Source organism: Thermobia domestica, chromosome 4 (genome assembly GCF_964235325.1).
Source record: "Thermobia domestica chromosome 4, izTheDome1.hap1.1, whole genome shotgun sequence".
Lineage (NCBI taxonomy): Eukaryota > Metazoa > Arthropoda > Insecta > Zygentoma > Lepismatidae > Thermobia > Thermobia domestica.
The window spans coordinates 242,516,522-242,535,180 of NC_137457.1; the positions used below are offsets into that span (position 1 = coordinate 242,516,522).

The 18,659-nt window shown below is 34.5% G+C and overlaps 1 protein-coding gene across 5 annotated transcripts in view; it reads left to right on the forward strand.

Moving 5' to 3' along the window:
• The window catches only part of LOC145683947 (endoglucanase E-4-like), a 428,679-nt gene that overhangs the window by 355,735 nt on the left and 54,285 nt on the right, over positions 1–18,659 (forward strand). The window contains exon 1 of one of the 5 annotated variants that reach the window (XM_081755654.1): positions 16,316–17,310. The exons of the other annotated variants lie outside the window; for them this stretch is intronic. Coding sequence (XP_081611780.1) covers positions 17,265–17,310 — 46 coding nt within the window. The 5' untranslated portion in view covers positions 16,316–17,264. Of the gene's footprint in view, positions 1–16,315; positions 17,311–18,659 lie in introns of those variants that run through there. 5 annotated transcript variants of the gene reach the window in all.

An 18,659-nucleotide genomic window follows, 5' to 3' on the forward strand; every position in this document is an offset into this window, starting at 1 on the left:
GATGTATGCCATTTTTATCTTTCAGTTTGACGTCTCACGATTATGCCGTTTTGGCTAAAGGAGACGGTGATGATAAGAATGAATGAAATGGTGGTATGAAAGAAGTTGGAAGAAACGGGATAAACCTCGAGAAAACCCACGCTCACGATGTTCACCATCACAAGGTCTAGTTTGCGTGAGCTAGGATCAAACGAGGCACCCTATGTATCAGAGCTAAACACTCTACTACTAAGTCATCGCGGTCGCTATGCCATTTTTATTGTAAAGCATTACGGCATCATTATGTCATCAAAAATCAACGGCATTGTATTAATAGCTAAAAATGACTGTCCATGTGCTTTACAGAAATGCTATCCTATTACGTTACCTAAATTGACTCCAAATTTTTTCTAAAGTCTTGACCTAGGCATAGAATAGTGCTAGAAGTGCTAGAATAGTGCTAGAAGTTGCCATAACTGAAGAAAAATCTTCAAGTAAATGTTTGAACTTAGATATTTTTGACCCTGTATTATGTAGTTCGACTAGAGGGGACTACTTAAACATGTAAAAAGCATGTAAAAACTCGAAGCAAAATACAAAGTAAAATAGTTATAATAAAATTGATAAGCGCATGAAACAAGCTTCAAAATGCAATCAACAGTCCCAAGTTCATTCAACCTTTCTTGGGATATATATATATATATATATATATATATATATATATATATATATATATATATATATATATATATATATGTATGTATGTATTCGTAGGAGACACTAATAGCATTAGATATTTAATATGTTAAACACATTAAGGAATCGTCCAATGAAACAGAACATCAAGCAACATTATTCGAATTATAATGCCAATGAGTACGAATAAATAAATTTGAATCACAAGGGCGAGCCCAAGTTGCTACATAAACGAAAAAATGTAAGTAACTACTAGTACTGTATTATAAATAGTAACTACAGCTTTGAAGTCTCTCCTGATAGCTGAATGCTAAGCAGTAACATCGTATTACGTTATACAATTTTTCAAATATACATTCAATGCATAAAATTGCGTTTCTCAGAGAGTAGTTCGCGGATCATAGATAATGCACAGCGCAGAGCGCATGAACGATGCGGAACAAGATGATAGTACACTCACATCGAGAAGATGTGTAAAATGTATACACTACAATATTATTTTTCTTTTGCTTGGAGTAGTATTTCAATGATTACTTTCATACTAGGTAAGGGATGACTATTTTATTTTTAAAAAAGAAAATAATAAGATAGTATTATATAAAACTGATAGCTTTAGGTCTGAGAAATTATTTTTGTTTTACATAGCTACTCATAAAAATTATTGTTGAAGTTACCTATTTAAAAACAATAGAAATATCTCTTGTTAAATGCTTCAAGTTAAAGTACTGGGTGTTAAATTCAAATGTAAATATAGATATTTTCTTTCTTTTTAAATAGTTTTATGCAAAGTAAAGGACTGTGGTAGAGTATTTGGTGAAGGTGCCTGAGTTCGATCCCGGTGAGGAACGGATTGCTTTCTTTATTATTCTAGTCTCCCTTCAATGCGGCTCTAAGGTTCATCCTGTCTTATGAAATTGGTGCCTAGGACAATGAGGATACTGCTGGTGCGTGGTACTAATTACATCATTCCCACTATATGCCGTGGTAAAGGAAGTTGTGAAAGTGTCTCTACTTTCATACGGTCCGTAGGCCTATTAGATCTATCCCGTACGGGGGATGCCTTTTGCTTTTTATATGTCAAGTGGAAAGTGTTAAATGGTCAAGAATGGAAAGCGTTCACTAAAAGAGTTTCCAGGTTATTTCTAATGAAAAAGTGGAATAGTTGTAATATATGTTCCATTCAGAACCATTTCCTGGGAACGAGAATGAAAACTGCTAGGGTAAGATAGATGGTTATAAATTATAAACATCAGCTGATTTGCTACTTTAGAGTTTAGCTTCCCCTCCAACACCGAGGCTATCTGAAACGGGGATCCGAACCACATGAGCTTCCTTCAGGGATCAAACCTGAGTCTTCTACGTCAAGCCGTGCGAACGCGAACTTATATAGTCACGAGAGAGCCCTGTTAATTATATATGTGTTAGTAAGATTGTATTCAAAATGAAAACTTTCAGTTTTAGATCCCACGGTTATGTCATGTTGGCTAAAAGAGACGGTGATGATGACAATGAATAAAACACTGGAAATAATACTCTGAAAAAAAAAACAGAAGAAAGTCAAGTAAACCCACGCACATGGTTTTTGTCCACCACAAAGTCCACTTTATCCTCGTGACTAAACATTATATCCGTCTACGAAACTAAATGCTGTTAAGTGGCTTGTTCTATATACTATTTATTAAGTCATTTTTTACCTAGTGTGTGGTGGAGATATACAAATTATATTTAAAACAGGTAGTATTTACACTCTCTTAATGAGAACGATTTTACTGAGTCGTCTGTATATGCTAATTTTCTAAAAGTGGCATGGTAATATTTGCACAGCATCTTTGTCTGAACTTCGTAAATAAGTACAATATTATTGCTAAGAAATATAATAGTAACTATTGTTCAATAAATCATTTTAATAGAAAGTAGTCATAACTATACTAAATTTTCTCGTTCTAATTTCTTACACTTAATAACATTGTGCTGCAGTTATAAGTGAAACGTTTAGCAATAAACTACCAACAAAATTATAGGCGTTTTTGAAGAAAATATTAATTGAAGAAAACTTCCTTCTAAAAGTAAACTACCCCCTTATAGATATTTTCATAAGAAATAATTCACGCAACATTATAAGTTAGTACTGAAGTACTTATCTATGATATAAAGAAAATCGTCCATTCGAGAAGGAAGTCACCCGAAAGAGTAAACTGTCCCTTGTGGAGTTTTTCAGGAGAAATGAATTATGCCATATTATGCAGTTATTAATGAAAAATAGAGAAAATAGCCTGAGTAGCCCAAGAAAGGACTCACCGTCCAGAGTAAATTATTTCTTTTCTTTTTCTTTTTCTTTTCTTTTTAGAAAAAAAAATACTAATGTCGCATTATCATGCCATTTATGAAATATTTATTTAAGAAATTACCTAACATCTATTACCTAATATTTAGTTGCTTTTGAAAAAAACGTCCAAGAAAAAACTCACCCCAATAATAAAGTACCCTTGTATATTTTCTAAAAGATTTTATATATGCCGTAAATATTTATTTATAAAACATGAACAAACTCGCCTCAACCGTTTTCAGAAAATCGCCTGGAATAAAGTTATCCCTAAGGCAAACTACCTCTTATGAATTTTTTCAGCCTAAATGATTTATACCATGCTATTAGGTTAGTAATCAAACATTTCTTTATGAAATATGAATAAAATTGCCTCCTGAAAGCTTGTTTCGCTATTCCTATTCTTGCGTTTGATTCATATTTACACTTCATATAATCACTAAATATAGTGATCTTTACTTCCTATGCGATGGGCTACTTGCTCACCAAATTTGTTTCAGATCTCGCAAGTAGTTACCGAGAAATTAAGTACCACATACAAATCAAGTTAAGCGGACCCAATCCTTTTCCTAGCCGAGCCTAGCCATCAAATACAGTGATATTTATTCCTTGAACGATGGGCTACTTCCCATCAAATTATGGTTCAGATCCGTCTAGTAGTTACCGAGAAAGAAGTACCACATACACACACGCACATTCACACATATATACACTTGTACTAAAACTATAAACACTGTATGCTTGCGCCAGGAGCTAATAATAATGGATATGTCAGAAAGTTACAGCACTATTATCAACTATAGTTATTGCCCCTAAAGCAGTGTGGCAGAATTGGGACAGATAAATGCAAAATATCTTCCAACCAACCTACATAAATCCTGAACAACTGTCTTATAATCAGGAAGTTCCTTGGGGAAGGAGGACCTTTCCAACAATCTGCACTTATCAGAGACGGCCATCAGATTATTAAGGTCAAGCGGTATAAACCAAAACAGTAATGGCCGAGTAATGACAATAATAATATAGTTTATATTTGCTGGAAGCTATGTCTATTTGCTATAAAAATATACATTCGAAAGAGTGCCTAGGTATAGTATATTTTTGTAATGTAATCAATTTCAGGTTAAACTGTTTCTAAAATATTGTTAAAAAGAGCTTTAAACAAAGTAAGTTCTTCACTTATCGCCTAGTTACAGCTATTGTATTATGTCATGGTATAAAAATTTGTATTTGCTCCTATCATTGTGTCAGCTTATCGAAAATCAAACCGAAAATCAAACATAAAGTTACATCTGTTGCGTTCCGTATGTCAACTCAACTTTAAAGATTTCTTATCTTGTTTTTGACCTACCTCATGATATCCAGTTTGAGAGATATATATAGAACATATATCAAAAAGCAAATGTGAAATACACTTGTATCTTTGCTTTCTTTCAAAAATAATTACTTTGTCAAATTTTCCGTTAATTTTATCTGTGAATAGCTCAATCTGATAACACAAAAGTCAACCTTGAATATACTGTAAATAGTTTACTTTTTTCATACGAATTTCATTTTTAGTAACTATGGACTCAATTAGTAACAGTGGAGGGTTTTAATTACGTAATATCTGATATTTAAAGTATAAATACCTTTCGGAGCAAAGACAAACCATCTTGTCTCATCATGTAGAAGCTAGCTACTGCTTGTCTGTTTCTCATTGCAGCAGGCCATCTTGTCGGTAGTTCTTTCTCTCTTTCTTTCTTTCTAAGGTTAATAAATTTCTTTTAGTTTATACCACAACACTCTACGATCAGTATAAAAATATAACATTATATGGAAGAAACTATTTTTTTTTTTTTTTTTTTGTTCTGTACACAAATCTACGCCCTTAGCTTGGCGATTTCTAGGCAGCTGTCAAGAGGAGATCGGTAGACTTTTAGTTCTTTTGGCAGGCAAGCCAGATTGGAAGGAATAAGAATATACTTACCAACACGAAATGGTTACTTATACATTGACGTGTCCATAAAACTGATATAGTAAGAGCGATGTTCCGTTTCTCATTGCAGGTTTACTATAGGAAGGCATAATTATTCTGGCTATAAATACAGCATTTACTAGACAAATTTTGAGAGATCCCATAGGCTATTTAAAATTTTATCCGGTCAACAGCGTGTTTTTCAGCAGGTAGTGTTCAATAAAAATATCTGGCCTCAAATCAAGGTAGTAAATAACGAGACCTTAGTGTTGTAATCAGTTGGGTACTACACGAGTTCCTGGAGGTTTGGTGCTCTTCGAATACTCTTAACTCTGCTGTTTGTATCGAAATAGATAAAACCAGATATTTTGAATCGTATTTTGTATTGTGTATTAATCAAAGAACTGAAACATCTAAAATATACAGAAATTCAAATTTAAAAAATATGTAAGAGAAGAATCAATATCGATTTCCAATTCATTTTCTCAGAGTACCCATTTAAACATCCAGGGGGAGTGGAGTTTTGAAATTCAGGGGAGCAAACAATTTCATCAATGTAAACTTGTGTGTACGTTACTTTCCAAAAAGGGATCCATTTTTCATTTTGGGAGGTGAGCGTAGCATGACCTTTACTGAATCAACACTAAGAATCCTCTAATCACTAAGTGACTGAATGTCTTTCCACAACCATCTAACTTGGATAATTCTCTTTCCATGTAACTCTGATTTGTTTCTTGATTTCGTCATATTGCCTAGAATGTGAATGTATCCGAGTCCACTTCTCAACTCGGCTTGGCATTCTGGCATGGATTGCAATTATACATTATTATATTTCTTTCATCATGCCCCTGCTAGAACTTCAATGCCTTTATTTTCACAATAATATTTGTCAATCCAGTTACCCTTCTCAACCATACACTGTAGTTCATAGAATGTATTTTTATACAGAGTGGGTGGAAATTGTTTATATCTAAAATTGTTTACAACTTATTTCAATACTTAAAGCCAATTTTCTGGAAACAAAACGCATTTTCCTCCTTACAATGGTAGAATTCTTATGCATTGTAAAATTTCTACATAAGCACCATCATTATCTACAACTTTTCGTAAAGATTTTGGCATGTTTGCGACAAACTCTGTAGATACTCCAGCAGTATTTTTACAAGTACTTGACGAATTCGCTCATTCATTAAGAGCTTTTGGTTTTATGCTATAAACTTCTCACCCACCCTCAGAGGAAGAAGTCGCAGGACGTTAAGGCAGAACTCCTTGCCGGCTATTCAAAGGCGCCATGATGTCCCAACCAGCATTCTGGAAAACGAGTGTCGAATCACGCACGCAAAGAATGTGCGTGGCCCTGTAATCGAATCACGTCAATACAATCTTGAAGTATAGCAAGATTGTATTGATCGCGTTTCGAATGATTCGCGTTTTGACTCTTTTCAACAGCCACCTTCGGATCCTCTGTTTCCAATTAATAACAATTGTGCAGGTTAACAATTTCCCCCACAAAACATGAAATACGGCTTTATTTGACCACAGGATATTACTAGTTTAAATACCAAGTAAACATTATCCTCCCTATAATTCAACCTATGATGAAGACTTCCGGCGATAATTCCTGGCAGTAATATAATTTCCATGGATGAAAATTCAACTCTTCCTTCTGAATAGTTCAGATTGTGTCGGGTTCAAGTACTTTCGCGAGATACCTATCTTTGTGATTTCTGAGGATTTCGAGTGAAGATTTCCTGAACCACTTGCACACTTTCCCCATTCTTAAATGTTAAGGGGTGCACGTGTTTCCTGGTATCTGATACAGAACTTATGTCCATTAGTATCGAATAGCAATTCCTTATAGTCTTTGCATCTCCTGAGGGACGAGGTCCTTCACCACAGTCTATAGCAGCGTTTCCCAACCGGTGTGCCGTGAATGGGCCGCTGGTGTGCCGCGAGAAATCGAAACAAAATTATTAATTTTATAGCAATCAAATTGCAAAACGTAGAGAAAAATGTATATTTGTATTTCACATTACTATGAACCTCTACTATGAATCTACAATTTTAAGTTTCATATACTGAGAAAAATCCGTTCTCCAGACAGCGATATATTGTACAAATATACGGAAACCTCTTGCTTACTACAGGAATCAGTACGAGGCATACGCTATCCTTATGCTATATATGCACTGCCTAGATGCATCCTAGATGCTATATATGCCTTAGATGTTACATCATGCCGTTGCAGACTATTTCGTAACTTGAAAATTTAAAATATCATTCAATCCTTTCAAAAAAATTACCTACATTTGTGTTTTAAAAATAAGAGATATTTGTTTGTTTGTTCGTTATTTAGTGACCTTCCTTCTTAGTAAAAAGGTTGGATACAGTTTTTAAAAAGAAAGCGTATTTCTAAAAACCTGAGTCCAATTTTTCATTGCATTTGTTTTCTATTTTTAAATTTGAATGAAAAAAAGCATAATTATTTACCACGGGGGAAAACCAGTGATCGAGCTATCCTCTCTGTGAGGAGATCAACAATAACAGAAAAAATACCACTGTGTTTTATATTTACAAATAATAATATCTATAAGTGTGCCGCGAGAATCCAAGTAACACCCGTAGTGTGCCGCAAGTTGAAAAAGGTTGGGAAACGCTGGTCCATAGAATGCCAGCTGAGCCCACTCACGCAAGTTAGACTTTGCGCCATAGCCCGTCATTGATACCAACAATGACATAAATGATATATCGTATAATAAATTCTATCATTATAACTTATAAAATGATTTTTGATTATGAAAATTGGTTAAGTATTTAAACTGATATAAACAATTTTCAATAGTGAGTTAATTCCCGTCCACTCTGTATGAGCGGCTCGGGGGAACATAATGATATGTCACATTGTCCAACTTTCAAGTAAACTGGAAAAGCAAGTTGATCATTTCCCTGCAATTTAGTACAATGACACATACTAAATTAACATTCTCTGTCATCTGCAGGTACATTTCTGAAATTAAACTACCTACATACTATTGTGTGGTTTGATTCCAACTCATTCCACGTAATAACTCAATTTCACTGGAAGTGGTGTTTACCCTTATGTATTTAAATTTTATATATATGCCTACAGAGTGATAATGATGTATACCGACAAAGAGGTTTTTCACATCAAAATAAGAAAAAAGTCAATCTGAACATTGGGGAAAAGTGCATATACCTTGTGTGCGTCACGCTTACACTGTTCAAAATTGCATTATTCAACAAATGATCAATAGGTGCGCAAGGGATTCCCCACAAAGCATAGGGGAGTCTCAGACAAGCTCGGAAGGTGGGTTAAAAGCAAACAGAAAAGAAATCTTGTGAGCACTAAAGAAGACTATGTTGGCCAGAAGTCAATGTCGTAACTAGAGGCAAGCTGGTGGATATTTCCTTCCAACCATGCGTGGCTGCATAACAACACAGGAGACGAAATTTTAACGATTCCGATTGATGATTTTTGTAGTTTCTTTAGCCATACCACAGACCTATGCCTGGGCGGACATCTAATCATATGAACAACTAACACTAAAGGTCTCATGGTGTATGTGGATTATGCAATAGGTAGTAATAAGGAATGTGGCAGTGGTATCGTTTATCAGATACAATTGTAAGTTACCAGTAACGAAAACGCTCAAAATCGTCTCTTACAGCAGCGGTCATTAAACTTCGGCTCGCATTCCAATACCGGCCCGCCGCAATTTATTTGATTAAATTGTACAATTTACTAAGTAAATCATACTAAATAATAATATTTTTTATATGATCAATTAATAAAAACATAACTGACACACATGATGGAATTAAACATTTTAATTGTAATTAAAGATACGAGATCTATCCTAAAAGTTCCTCATACCTATGGTATCAAAAATGCATAATTCAACAACGTGCAAGGGATGCACAAGAGATTCCCAGAAATCTTAAGGAATTGCAAACATCTTCGAACATAAAGGTGCATCCAAAGTGTCTAAACCTTGACAGGAAATCAATCTAGAAACAAGATGGCGGCTATACTGTAAGAACTGTGCTTGATCGTATAACAATAAGATAATGAATACCATTACCAATGAAACGAATATAGCATTACATATCCGGCAAATAGCTTGTACGTACCTCTAGAGAAGATGATCGAAACGTCGTTTTCCGATATAGGCATTGTAATAGGCTACGAATTGGAATGCTGACGTAGTGAATCTCGAACACATGTTTAAGTACATGGTGCATCCCTGATCCTATGGCAAGCGGCAATAATTTCTTCAAGTAGTTCAGAACTACAGGTGTTTCCTAGACTTTTATATGCTCCCACAGAAAGAAATCTAATGGATTTAGGTCCGGTAAACGACCAGGTCATCTTATGAACCCACTTCGTGCTATCTATCGGTCCCAATAGATATATGGTTGAGGTATTCTTGCACACCATATTAAAAGTATGGCGGGGGCCGCCCTAATGGAACCAAATGCGCTGACAAAGTTATAATGTAATGTTTTCCGATGGTTCTTGTAAAACGTTTGCCAAGAAATTGAGTTGATTGTGAGTTTAACAATAGCGAGGCTATGAGACGGGACCTACTGATTAACGTGGAATCCGTACCACATGAGCTCCCACCGAAAATCGAACTCGGGTCTTCCATGCCAAAGGCGCGTACGCTAATCGCTCAGCCATAAAGGAGTTCGTTTGCCATGAAATGTCGATAAAACATTCATTAATCAAGCAGGTAAAAGATATGGAAAAATGAGGTAATCCCCCAAATGCCAGCCCGGATGTTCATTAGAACGTGTCTTGATGCCCGACATGGATTATAGCGTGAGAATTTTCCACGTCTCACACATGACTATTACTGCTATTTAACACAATATTTTTTGTGAAGCATATGAACAATATCAGTAAACAGTATTTGAGTTGCAAATACGGAATTGTTCTCATATATTCGCAAAAAGAATATACAGAAGTTCACAAGTGTACCGTAACTATTTCCGACAGAACTGTACTTTGAGTAAATATTTGTAATACACACTTAACTGCTTGTCTCGTAATATTTGCGGTACAGTGATATGAGTTATTCCTCGCACTTACCCGCAATAGCTCTTGTGTTTATGGGATGTTCTTATGCTATAGACCATTCCCCTCCAATTCAGAAGTCCCGATAGTCGTGGAACACTGGTTTCATGCATATTTGGTAACACAGATCCAATTTGTCGTAGTCGTACAAAGACATTGGCAAAATGAAATTATTTAGTGTTTCTCTCGGAGTACCTTTTTAGATATAATCTGGTTGCCACTCGGTCACACCCACAGCTTCGCCATACACGAAAACTTTATCTACCAGCTCCTCACTTTGATAGTTCGCCATTATGATCTTAGAATTCACAATTACGGCAAAGTTGAATATGCTGTGCGAATACATTGTTAGATAGGGTTACAAATCGAACGCCACACAGAGTAACTGCTGCTGATATCTTGCGGATATTAGACATTCAAATTCAATGCCACACACAGATTATCATTGTTATAGTTTCAAGCACGGCTACCAGAAGAGAAGGGGCATGAGATCACGCATAAATACTCCACATTACCCTGAAATACTCTATGTGATTATATAGTAAGTTCATGTGTATAACTCCTACATGATGTAACAACACTGAACTACAGTCAGTGTACCAGCATAGGAGTTGAATTTATTTTTATTTCTGTATGCCCTTTGACAGCCACAACTAACAGTTTACCGTTGACTTAGAATCATTTGTGACTCTAAAGACCGAACCCAGGTACCCATTTTTACAAAGCGGCAATGATTCAATCCGTGTGGCTTATATGAATGCAAACGTGAACAGTGTGTTTTAAATTAACTAGTAATTTGTTTTCGATGTTATTGTTATAATTATATACAATCATACCTAAAATATGGTGGAGTATAAATGGAAACAAGAAATTGTTTCTAGTATAAATTATACGTATTGTTCCCTGACATGCCCTAATGCACTTCCATGACAATGTCAGACAAATTAGTCTAATAATCATGGCTCATGGCTATCACGCAATATCACGAGCCAAACTTCCTTTACTACTTGCAAAGTGAATCATATGCACCACGTGACCTTTCATATTTGTACCGAAATGATCAGGCGTCCTCCCAGGTGTAGTGTTTGTTGTTACTGAGGGAAGGCACGAAAACCTGTCTTAATCGTTGGTAACCGCCCATCATTATTATGTAATCATGGACAGTTCTCACATAATGGCCGCTATCTTGTTTCTACTTACGATATCGACTTCCTGCCAATGGATTCCATGTTCACTGATGCCCAGGCTTACGTTTGTCTACTTTGACCAACCTTTGCGTCCGAATATCTGGCAGTAACTTAAGCCCTCTGGGAAATCCCTTTTATTCTCCTTCCATATTACTAAACTATGCACTTTCAGTTACCGTAGGTATGACTTCCTTTATGAGGTTATGGACCGTCAGCTCTATGATTCCTCATGTTTGAAATAAAATGTGTCAGTGTATTTGTTTAGCTTAGTTCGACGTGTTTCCTGCTAATGAACTTACTATGTTGTTGCTTTGTTCTTTCTTACATCGATCACTACAATATGAACAGGACCTACCGTTGACTTCGAACCATTTGTGAGCTCCTAGGAATCGATCCTTTGATCCATTATATTTCTGTGTACAGTATAGGTTCATGTATACAGCGTGTTTCCAATTTACCTCAATGTGTGTTCTCAGTTCCTGTGTTAATATAATACTGCATAGACACGGACGGGTATACATTTTCAATGAAGATTTACTCTAAGATATAGTCGTGTACTTTTTCATAACGCTTTAAGGGACAATTTGGATCGTGTCTGATTCTGTCAATGATAACTGACCATTGTATCTGATTAATAATATCACATGTCACATTTCCTATTACTATCTACAACATTATCTACATACACCATGGGACCTTTCATGTTAATTACCCATATGATTAGATGTCCATATAGGTGTAGATATCTGGCGTAGCTAAAAGAAACTATAAAAATCGTCAATCGAAATAGTTAAAGTTTTGTATTCTCTGTTGTTATGCAACCATGCACAGTTAAAGGAAAGTGTCTACCAGCTGACCTCTAGTTACGAAATACACTTCCAGCCAATGTATTTCTGTTAGATGCTGTCAAAGCTTCCTTTCGACTTACTTTGGATCCATTTATACGTCCAAGTATGTCTTGGAATCCCCTATACTCTGTGGGGAATCCCTTGCGCATTTATTGATCATTGCTGAAAAATACAACTTTTTAAACAATGTAGATGTGACTTCCTCTACGCCGTTATGGACATCCCCGATTCCTCACATTCAAAATAACGCGTGTTTAAATGTATTTTCCCACACTTTTAAACGGAAATAACTCTGAAACTATACAGTTTTTCCCATAGATTCATATGGCTTTTTTCCTTATTTTGATGTAGAGAGACTAGTGGGAACTATGCTTATCCTATGCCTTTGGTGTACGGGTATTCGATGCCAGCGTTTCGAACGCACTGCAAACTACAATAATTGTGTTGGTTCCACTTAAAATTGTAGATTCTGTCCCTTATAGACTCGTGACTGAAAAAAAAATGCTAAGCACAAACCAATCAATGACATTTCCATAGTTGGTAGAAGTGTATGCTCATTTTCGTTTTCCAGCAGCATAGTACGACTTCAATCAGAATCTGGACCTCTCTTTGTTGTTCTATGAGGCTGAGAGATCTGAAAACTTTCAGATGACAACTGTGTTCCATGGAAGGGAGAATTTACTCTCTGATTTTTAAAAAAATGGAGATCTCATAGGGTAATACTATGATAGTATGAACGTATCTAATTCAGATATTGAATTAATCAATATAGAAATTGCTTAGAAACAGTAGATTTTACGTAATTTCAATTGTTATTCAAAAATGTTTGAAGTTTAACAATAGTTACGTTAATCTCTTGGTAACTTTTAAAAAGCTTCTTATACATTGTAAATTAAAGACAAGCAACATATATGTTATTATACAAGTAATAAATATATCTATTATTATTGAGAAGCCAACTGAAATGTTTTAAAATTATTTTTTGATTGGTTGACCTTGACTAAGATAATTTCAAAATCTATTAAAGATAACAAATTAATAATTTGTTATCTTTAATTCCTACACATCGTTCATTCGAAATTATATAGATTATGCAATTTAGTATAATTTGAAATTATAGCAAATTGCATAATTTAGATAATTTCCAATGAACATTGTAGGAATAAGTAAATATTAAATTATGACTTTGTAAGAGTAATTTTGTAGCTTTTTAATGGGGTATTTTGTTAGAAAAATAATAAAATTATCGTGTAATTATGAGGAATTCATATGTTTCAGATCCAAAAAAGGAATTTGAGATTCCCTGATTAATTAATCAGTAATTTACTGTACACTATTATGACCAGAAAGCTTATATATTGAGATAATACCTAATTGTGGACAGTTTCGTTTCAGTTAAAATGGAGATACTACAAAACAAAATGAATTAAACCATTCTTAAGGAAGTATTAAAAAAGAAGTTTTTATTGCAAGTGTTGCAATAATGAAGCTTAGTTATAATTGGAATTACACACAAAACCAACTTTTTTTTTATCAGCAGTAAAATTGTAAAAACAACATTATAGTTCAAGAACTTATAGTATTGGCTCCATCTTGGATGCCAACTCTACTGATTCTTCAGTAGATCTCCTGAATTTTAAACTTACCTACTGATCTACTGATAGATTTCTAAAACAATAACAAAGCTTCTGGTAGTTACACTTACTGCTGATATTTACTAATTTAAACAGATGAATAGTGGAGGTTGCCATATTTTCTTGTCACGCAAAATAATAATGCTTTTCTCAGAGCCATTCTGGATTGCTTCATAAAGACTGAGAAGAGATCGAATTACAGAGTGTAGAGATCGAATGAGTGGACTATTGAAAACCAAGTGTCTTGTTACCTCTAGAACAAATATATTTTGGCGTGAGAATACAAGCTTCTCTACAGTCAATAAACCTCCAAACACAAAAGTTCACAATGGTTTCAAAACAATCCAATATTTTCAAAATAATACGTTTAGACTTTTTATAGAATCTGTTAGACAAATTCTTCGAAGTATTAATTTTAAAGGTAGTCATGAGAGATATGGAAATACTAGATCCCACAAAAATGCAGTAACTTAAATCCATTATTCGAGCTCCCTCTTGGCTTTATGATTAGCGTACGTGCCTTTGGTTTAGAAGTTCCGGAATCAATTTTGTACTAACTCTAAATTGACGGCATCTTTCAATAAACTCTCTGTAAAATATGTATACTGCACTGGTATTTAAAACCATGATAGTTTCTTTTATTTTTCAGCTGTCAGGGGTAGGTATTTTGGGAGCAAAATAACATTCTTACCACCTTCCAAAATTACAAGTAACCTGTTTTCATCTTTGTAGAAATAACTTGACTAGATTAAGATCTTATGTGGTGTATTCTGATGTAAATTAGAAACTTCTGTAAATGATTTCATCACATCAGGTGTGATTGAAAACTGTAAACAAGTAGTCATGATCACGTTACGACAGATATTATGTTGAACTATACTTGTAAACGAAAACAATGAGGTACATTTTGAGTTGTGTCAAAAGTTCAAAGTGTGAAATTATTATTTTTGCATTTAAACTGGTTTTAATAATTACATATTTGGTTTCAAGTTGTACATTTTTGAATCAAAAGATCCAATATATCTCAATCAAAAAAAAATGTAGGCCTTATATCTGGAGACGTACATATACTGTAGCCGAACCCAAACTATCAGCTAACCCAGTATGATGTGCTTATTCCGCGATTTTGTGGCCGTTCAAAAGTGATGTGGCCCCTGATCCAATTGGCCCAAACAATCCAATATTTTAAATCAAAAATTTTCTTGTAGGTCTTATATGTAGAGAACTACATATAGATAAATAAATCCAAACTATCAGTTAACGCAGTATGATGTGCTAATTCCGTAGAAAATACGAAAACTCCATTTAGGGGCTGTTCAAAATTTTGTGGCCAATGATCCAAAACAAATTACTGGCCTAGATTGCAATCTTCTGATACATTTTCCCGGTTTTCCTAAAATTTTTGTTCCACCAATGACATTAAACTATTAGCCGTAGCTACAATCCTAAGGTTCAAAAATGTTCAAAGTAATATTTTAAAACAGCAGTCGGAAAATTCTAAGCTAAACTTTTGACATTATTAAAAAATTAGAAACATTTTAAAACGAACAACTAAGCAAAACGCACAAGAATAATTTTCTACTAATGTCCTTAGATTATGAACCATGATTACAATATTAAGGTTCAAATTTTTGAAGCTAAAGATTTTACACAAAACGTTTTAGAAATTTTTGAAAAATTTTAAGCAAAGAATTTAAAATGAAAAGCCAATTTAAAATGAATTTAAAATGAAAAGCGCTAAAAATAAAATGTTCCCTCAATAAATGTATCGTTTGTCTTCCTACATTAGTATTAATAGCAACCCTTGTCTGTAGAAATCTATAGATACTTCCAAACGTTTTATCTCTATTTTGATATTTTTCTATGTTAAGAGGTTCATGAAAAATAGTAACTAGATGATCATAATTTATTTTTAAAATGTTGTCATCTGCAGAAAGTTGAACCTGTGTAAATGTGTTTAATCTGTCATTGGAGTGTATGAATATTGGCTAACATATTGGTACCTTCTTAATTATTTTGGCGCGAGATTTCTTGAAGATTTCAAAAACTAAAGCGGTTTTGTTGTCGCTTTAAGAAAGTTCTCCCCTAAGAGAAAGGAACGGAATACTTTAAAAGCCTTTATAATTGATAAAAGTTCAATCTGAATGACTGGAAGATAGAATTCTGTACGAGAAAAAAATCTTCAATAGTACGAAATTAGAATTCAATCTTGTTCCTCTAATCCAGTGGTTCTCAAACTTTCCAATAACTCGTATCACCTGTTCATTCGGAAAGTGATCTGCCGACCCTCTTGCAATGCTATCTGAAATTTTACATGGTATTAAAAATATACTAATTAAAATTACCACTGACAAGAAAAAAATCAAGAAAAATAATACAATAAGTAATTTATGCTATAGATACATGATTGTTTCCTAGTGAACGAAATTTCAATTGAAAATACAGTAACTTTCAAGACTGAAAATCAATGACTTTTTTTAAAAAGGAAATTCCCTTGATAAACGATGTTTTCAAATGTGGGGTCACTAATGTGAGGAATGAAATTCTTTGTGTTTTTCCATAATTGCATTGAAATCTGGAATAAGTTTTGTCACCACTAATCTTAGGTCCCATTCCACGTTAAGACGATTTCGCTTTAAGGCCGTGTCTAACGTTTTGAGCTGTGATCATCAGTCCAAACTTCTTTCCAAACTTCTTTGGAACTTCTTTCCAAAATATTATGAAAACTATTTGTCTTATGCAGTTCAAACTTTCTCCAGATGTTAACCTACCCTAATACTACATGTTCACTTTAGCTCTTGTAGTTCATTAATATTACATTTCAAAAATAAATGTGACAACGCTGGAAATAATTTAAAAATAAACACAAATTAAGGTATTGGAGAATCACCAGGGTTTCTTTTTCTGCTCGTGAAGGTGCAGACACAATCTCTCCTGATTCATTCACACCATTGTTCCTCACTGATCTTCAAAAAGTTGGTAGGGGAGGGAAAGAAGTTACAAAATGAGAAATGATCGTTCATCTAATAATGTGGAGAATGGATATCTTCAAAGTTATGTTAGTTGACAATCCGATTATATGATTCGGAAAAAGAAAGATTGCGGGAGGCAAGACTGGCCGCTGTCAGAATTCAGACGTTATCTATCTACACATCTTTTTACTTGTATTTTATAATAAGACTTGTCAAACAGGGTGAACTTTCCCTATTTTCATTTTCCAACCATTTTTGATCCTAAATCTTGATTTTTGCGAGCTGAAAAAAGAAGACACGACAGAAGGAACACAAAATTATTGTAAAAGCATTATCATCAATATTTTTCTTTTCAGATGGATGACACAACGCTAATACCATCTGGTGAATATGAGTGGTCATCGCATGATCTACACGAAAATTATGCAACGTCATTGACCCTGGGGAGGATACTGGGACAAATATTTTTACTTTCAATCATTGTACTTTTGAAATGATGACAAACGTGGTTTGCTGTTTTCACATCTGTCTCAAAGTTTCAGGTTTTTTGGAGTGGCCATAGACTTTACAATGATGTTTTTTGCTGACATTTTGACCGGCCACCATTTTGCACAAGGTAATTTTAGAGATTCGAGACTTCTACCGTCTTCTTTCATTTCCCAACAGCTTTCCAACTTTATGCTACTTGATCCCCTTACCATTTGTAATTTTTGAGTTGAACTCACCTGGGATCCTGTGGGTGACCCTGGGACAACACTTTTTTACTTTGATGCATTGTACTTTTGAATTGATGGCAAACGTGTGTTCCTGTTTTGGTATCTGTCTCACCGTTTGCGATTTCTAGGGGTGGCAACGGACTTTCTGGACACCCTGTATATTCATATAACTCGTACTGATCGTGAACTTAGCGTCAGAAAGAGCCACAATGAATCCCTCCCAGAATCTGTTGAGTTTCGGCGGCATCAGACTACGTTCAACCACACTGCTCTACTGTGTGATTAACGAGATACTGATGGTTGTCTCTTGGCTATCTCACGGCGATTGGTTGCGCATGCGCGGTGCAGTTTCATATTCACTTCAACTTAACATAAATGAATCAACCTCTGTATTTAACTTTAAATTAAGTACTATTTAAATTAATTTTAGATCTAGCGTTTACTCAAAGATTAATTTATCTGAAAATCTTCATGGTGTTGTGTACTAATGTGCAGCATGTGAAATTGTAGATCACTCTGAAAGACTAAAAATTCTGGAAAAGAATTTATTATAAATGAAAAGAACCGACTTAAGCTTTCACCATAGTGTAAAACATAGTTGAGTGTACCATGTTCTAGTTTTTTTTCTAATAATTGGAGGCAAGAGGACTACGCCTATCTATGCCATACATCTAAATATCCTCTAATTCTGTAGCAAAACTAATTCGGATTCAATACAAAATAAAAGAAACATTTAGTCTTGCTATCAAACGATGAAAATCTCATTTACGAATATTTTGGAGAACGATTAACACCAAAGATATAAAAGTGAGAAATCAAAGATATCGTGAGGAGCGAAGGTACTTACACAGCAACGAAGCGCTGACTACTATTGTGAACTGAACAGGCTGACAGTAGTCGCAACTCTTTCTGTGTCGTCACGACCCTGTGACAAGCCTTTCATATATGTTATGGTTTTCTGTGAAGACATTATTTACCTCTCACGCGTCTTAGATTGAGTAAGACAGTGACCAATGCAGTCCTGAAAATTTTGAAAGGGTATTAATCCAGTAGGTGTAGAATTTTGTCCTGAATCTGAATGTTAATATTTCAACATAGCTAAAAATGAAAGCTTTGTTTGTAAGTTTGCACCTTGAAGTCGTCTGATTGCCCTTTTATATATCCTAATTAATATATATATTTTTTTAGAAAAATAATCTACTAACTACACAAAAAAATACGATCAGATGACACTGAGAGCCATAAAAAT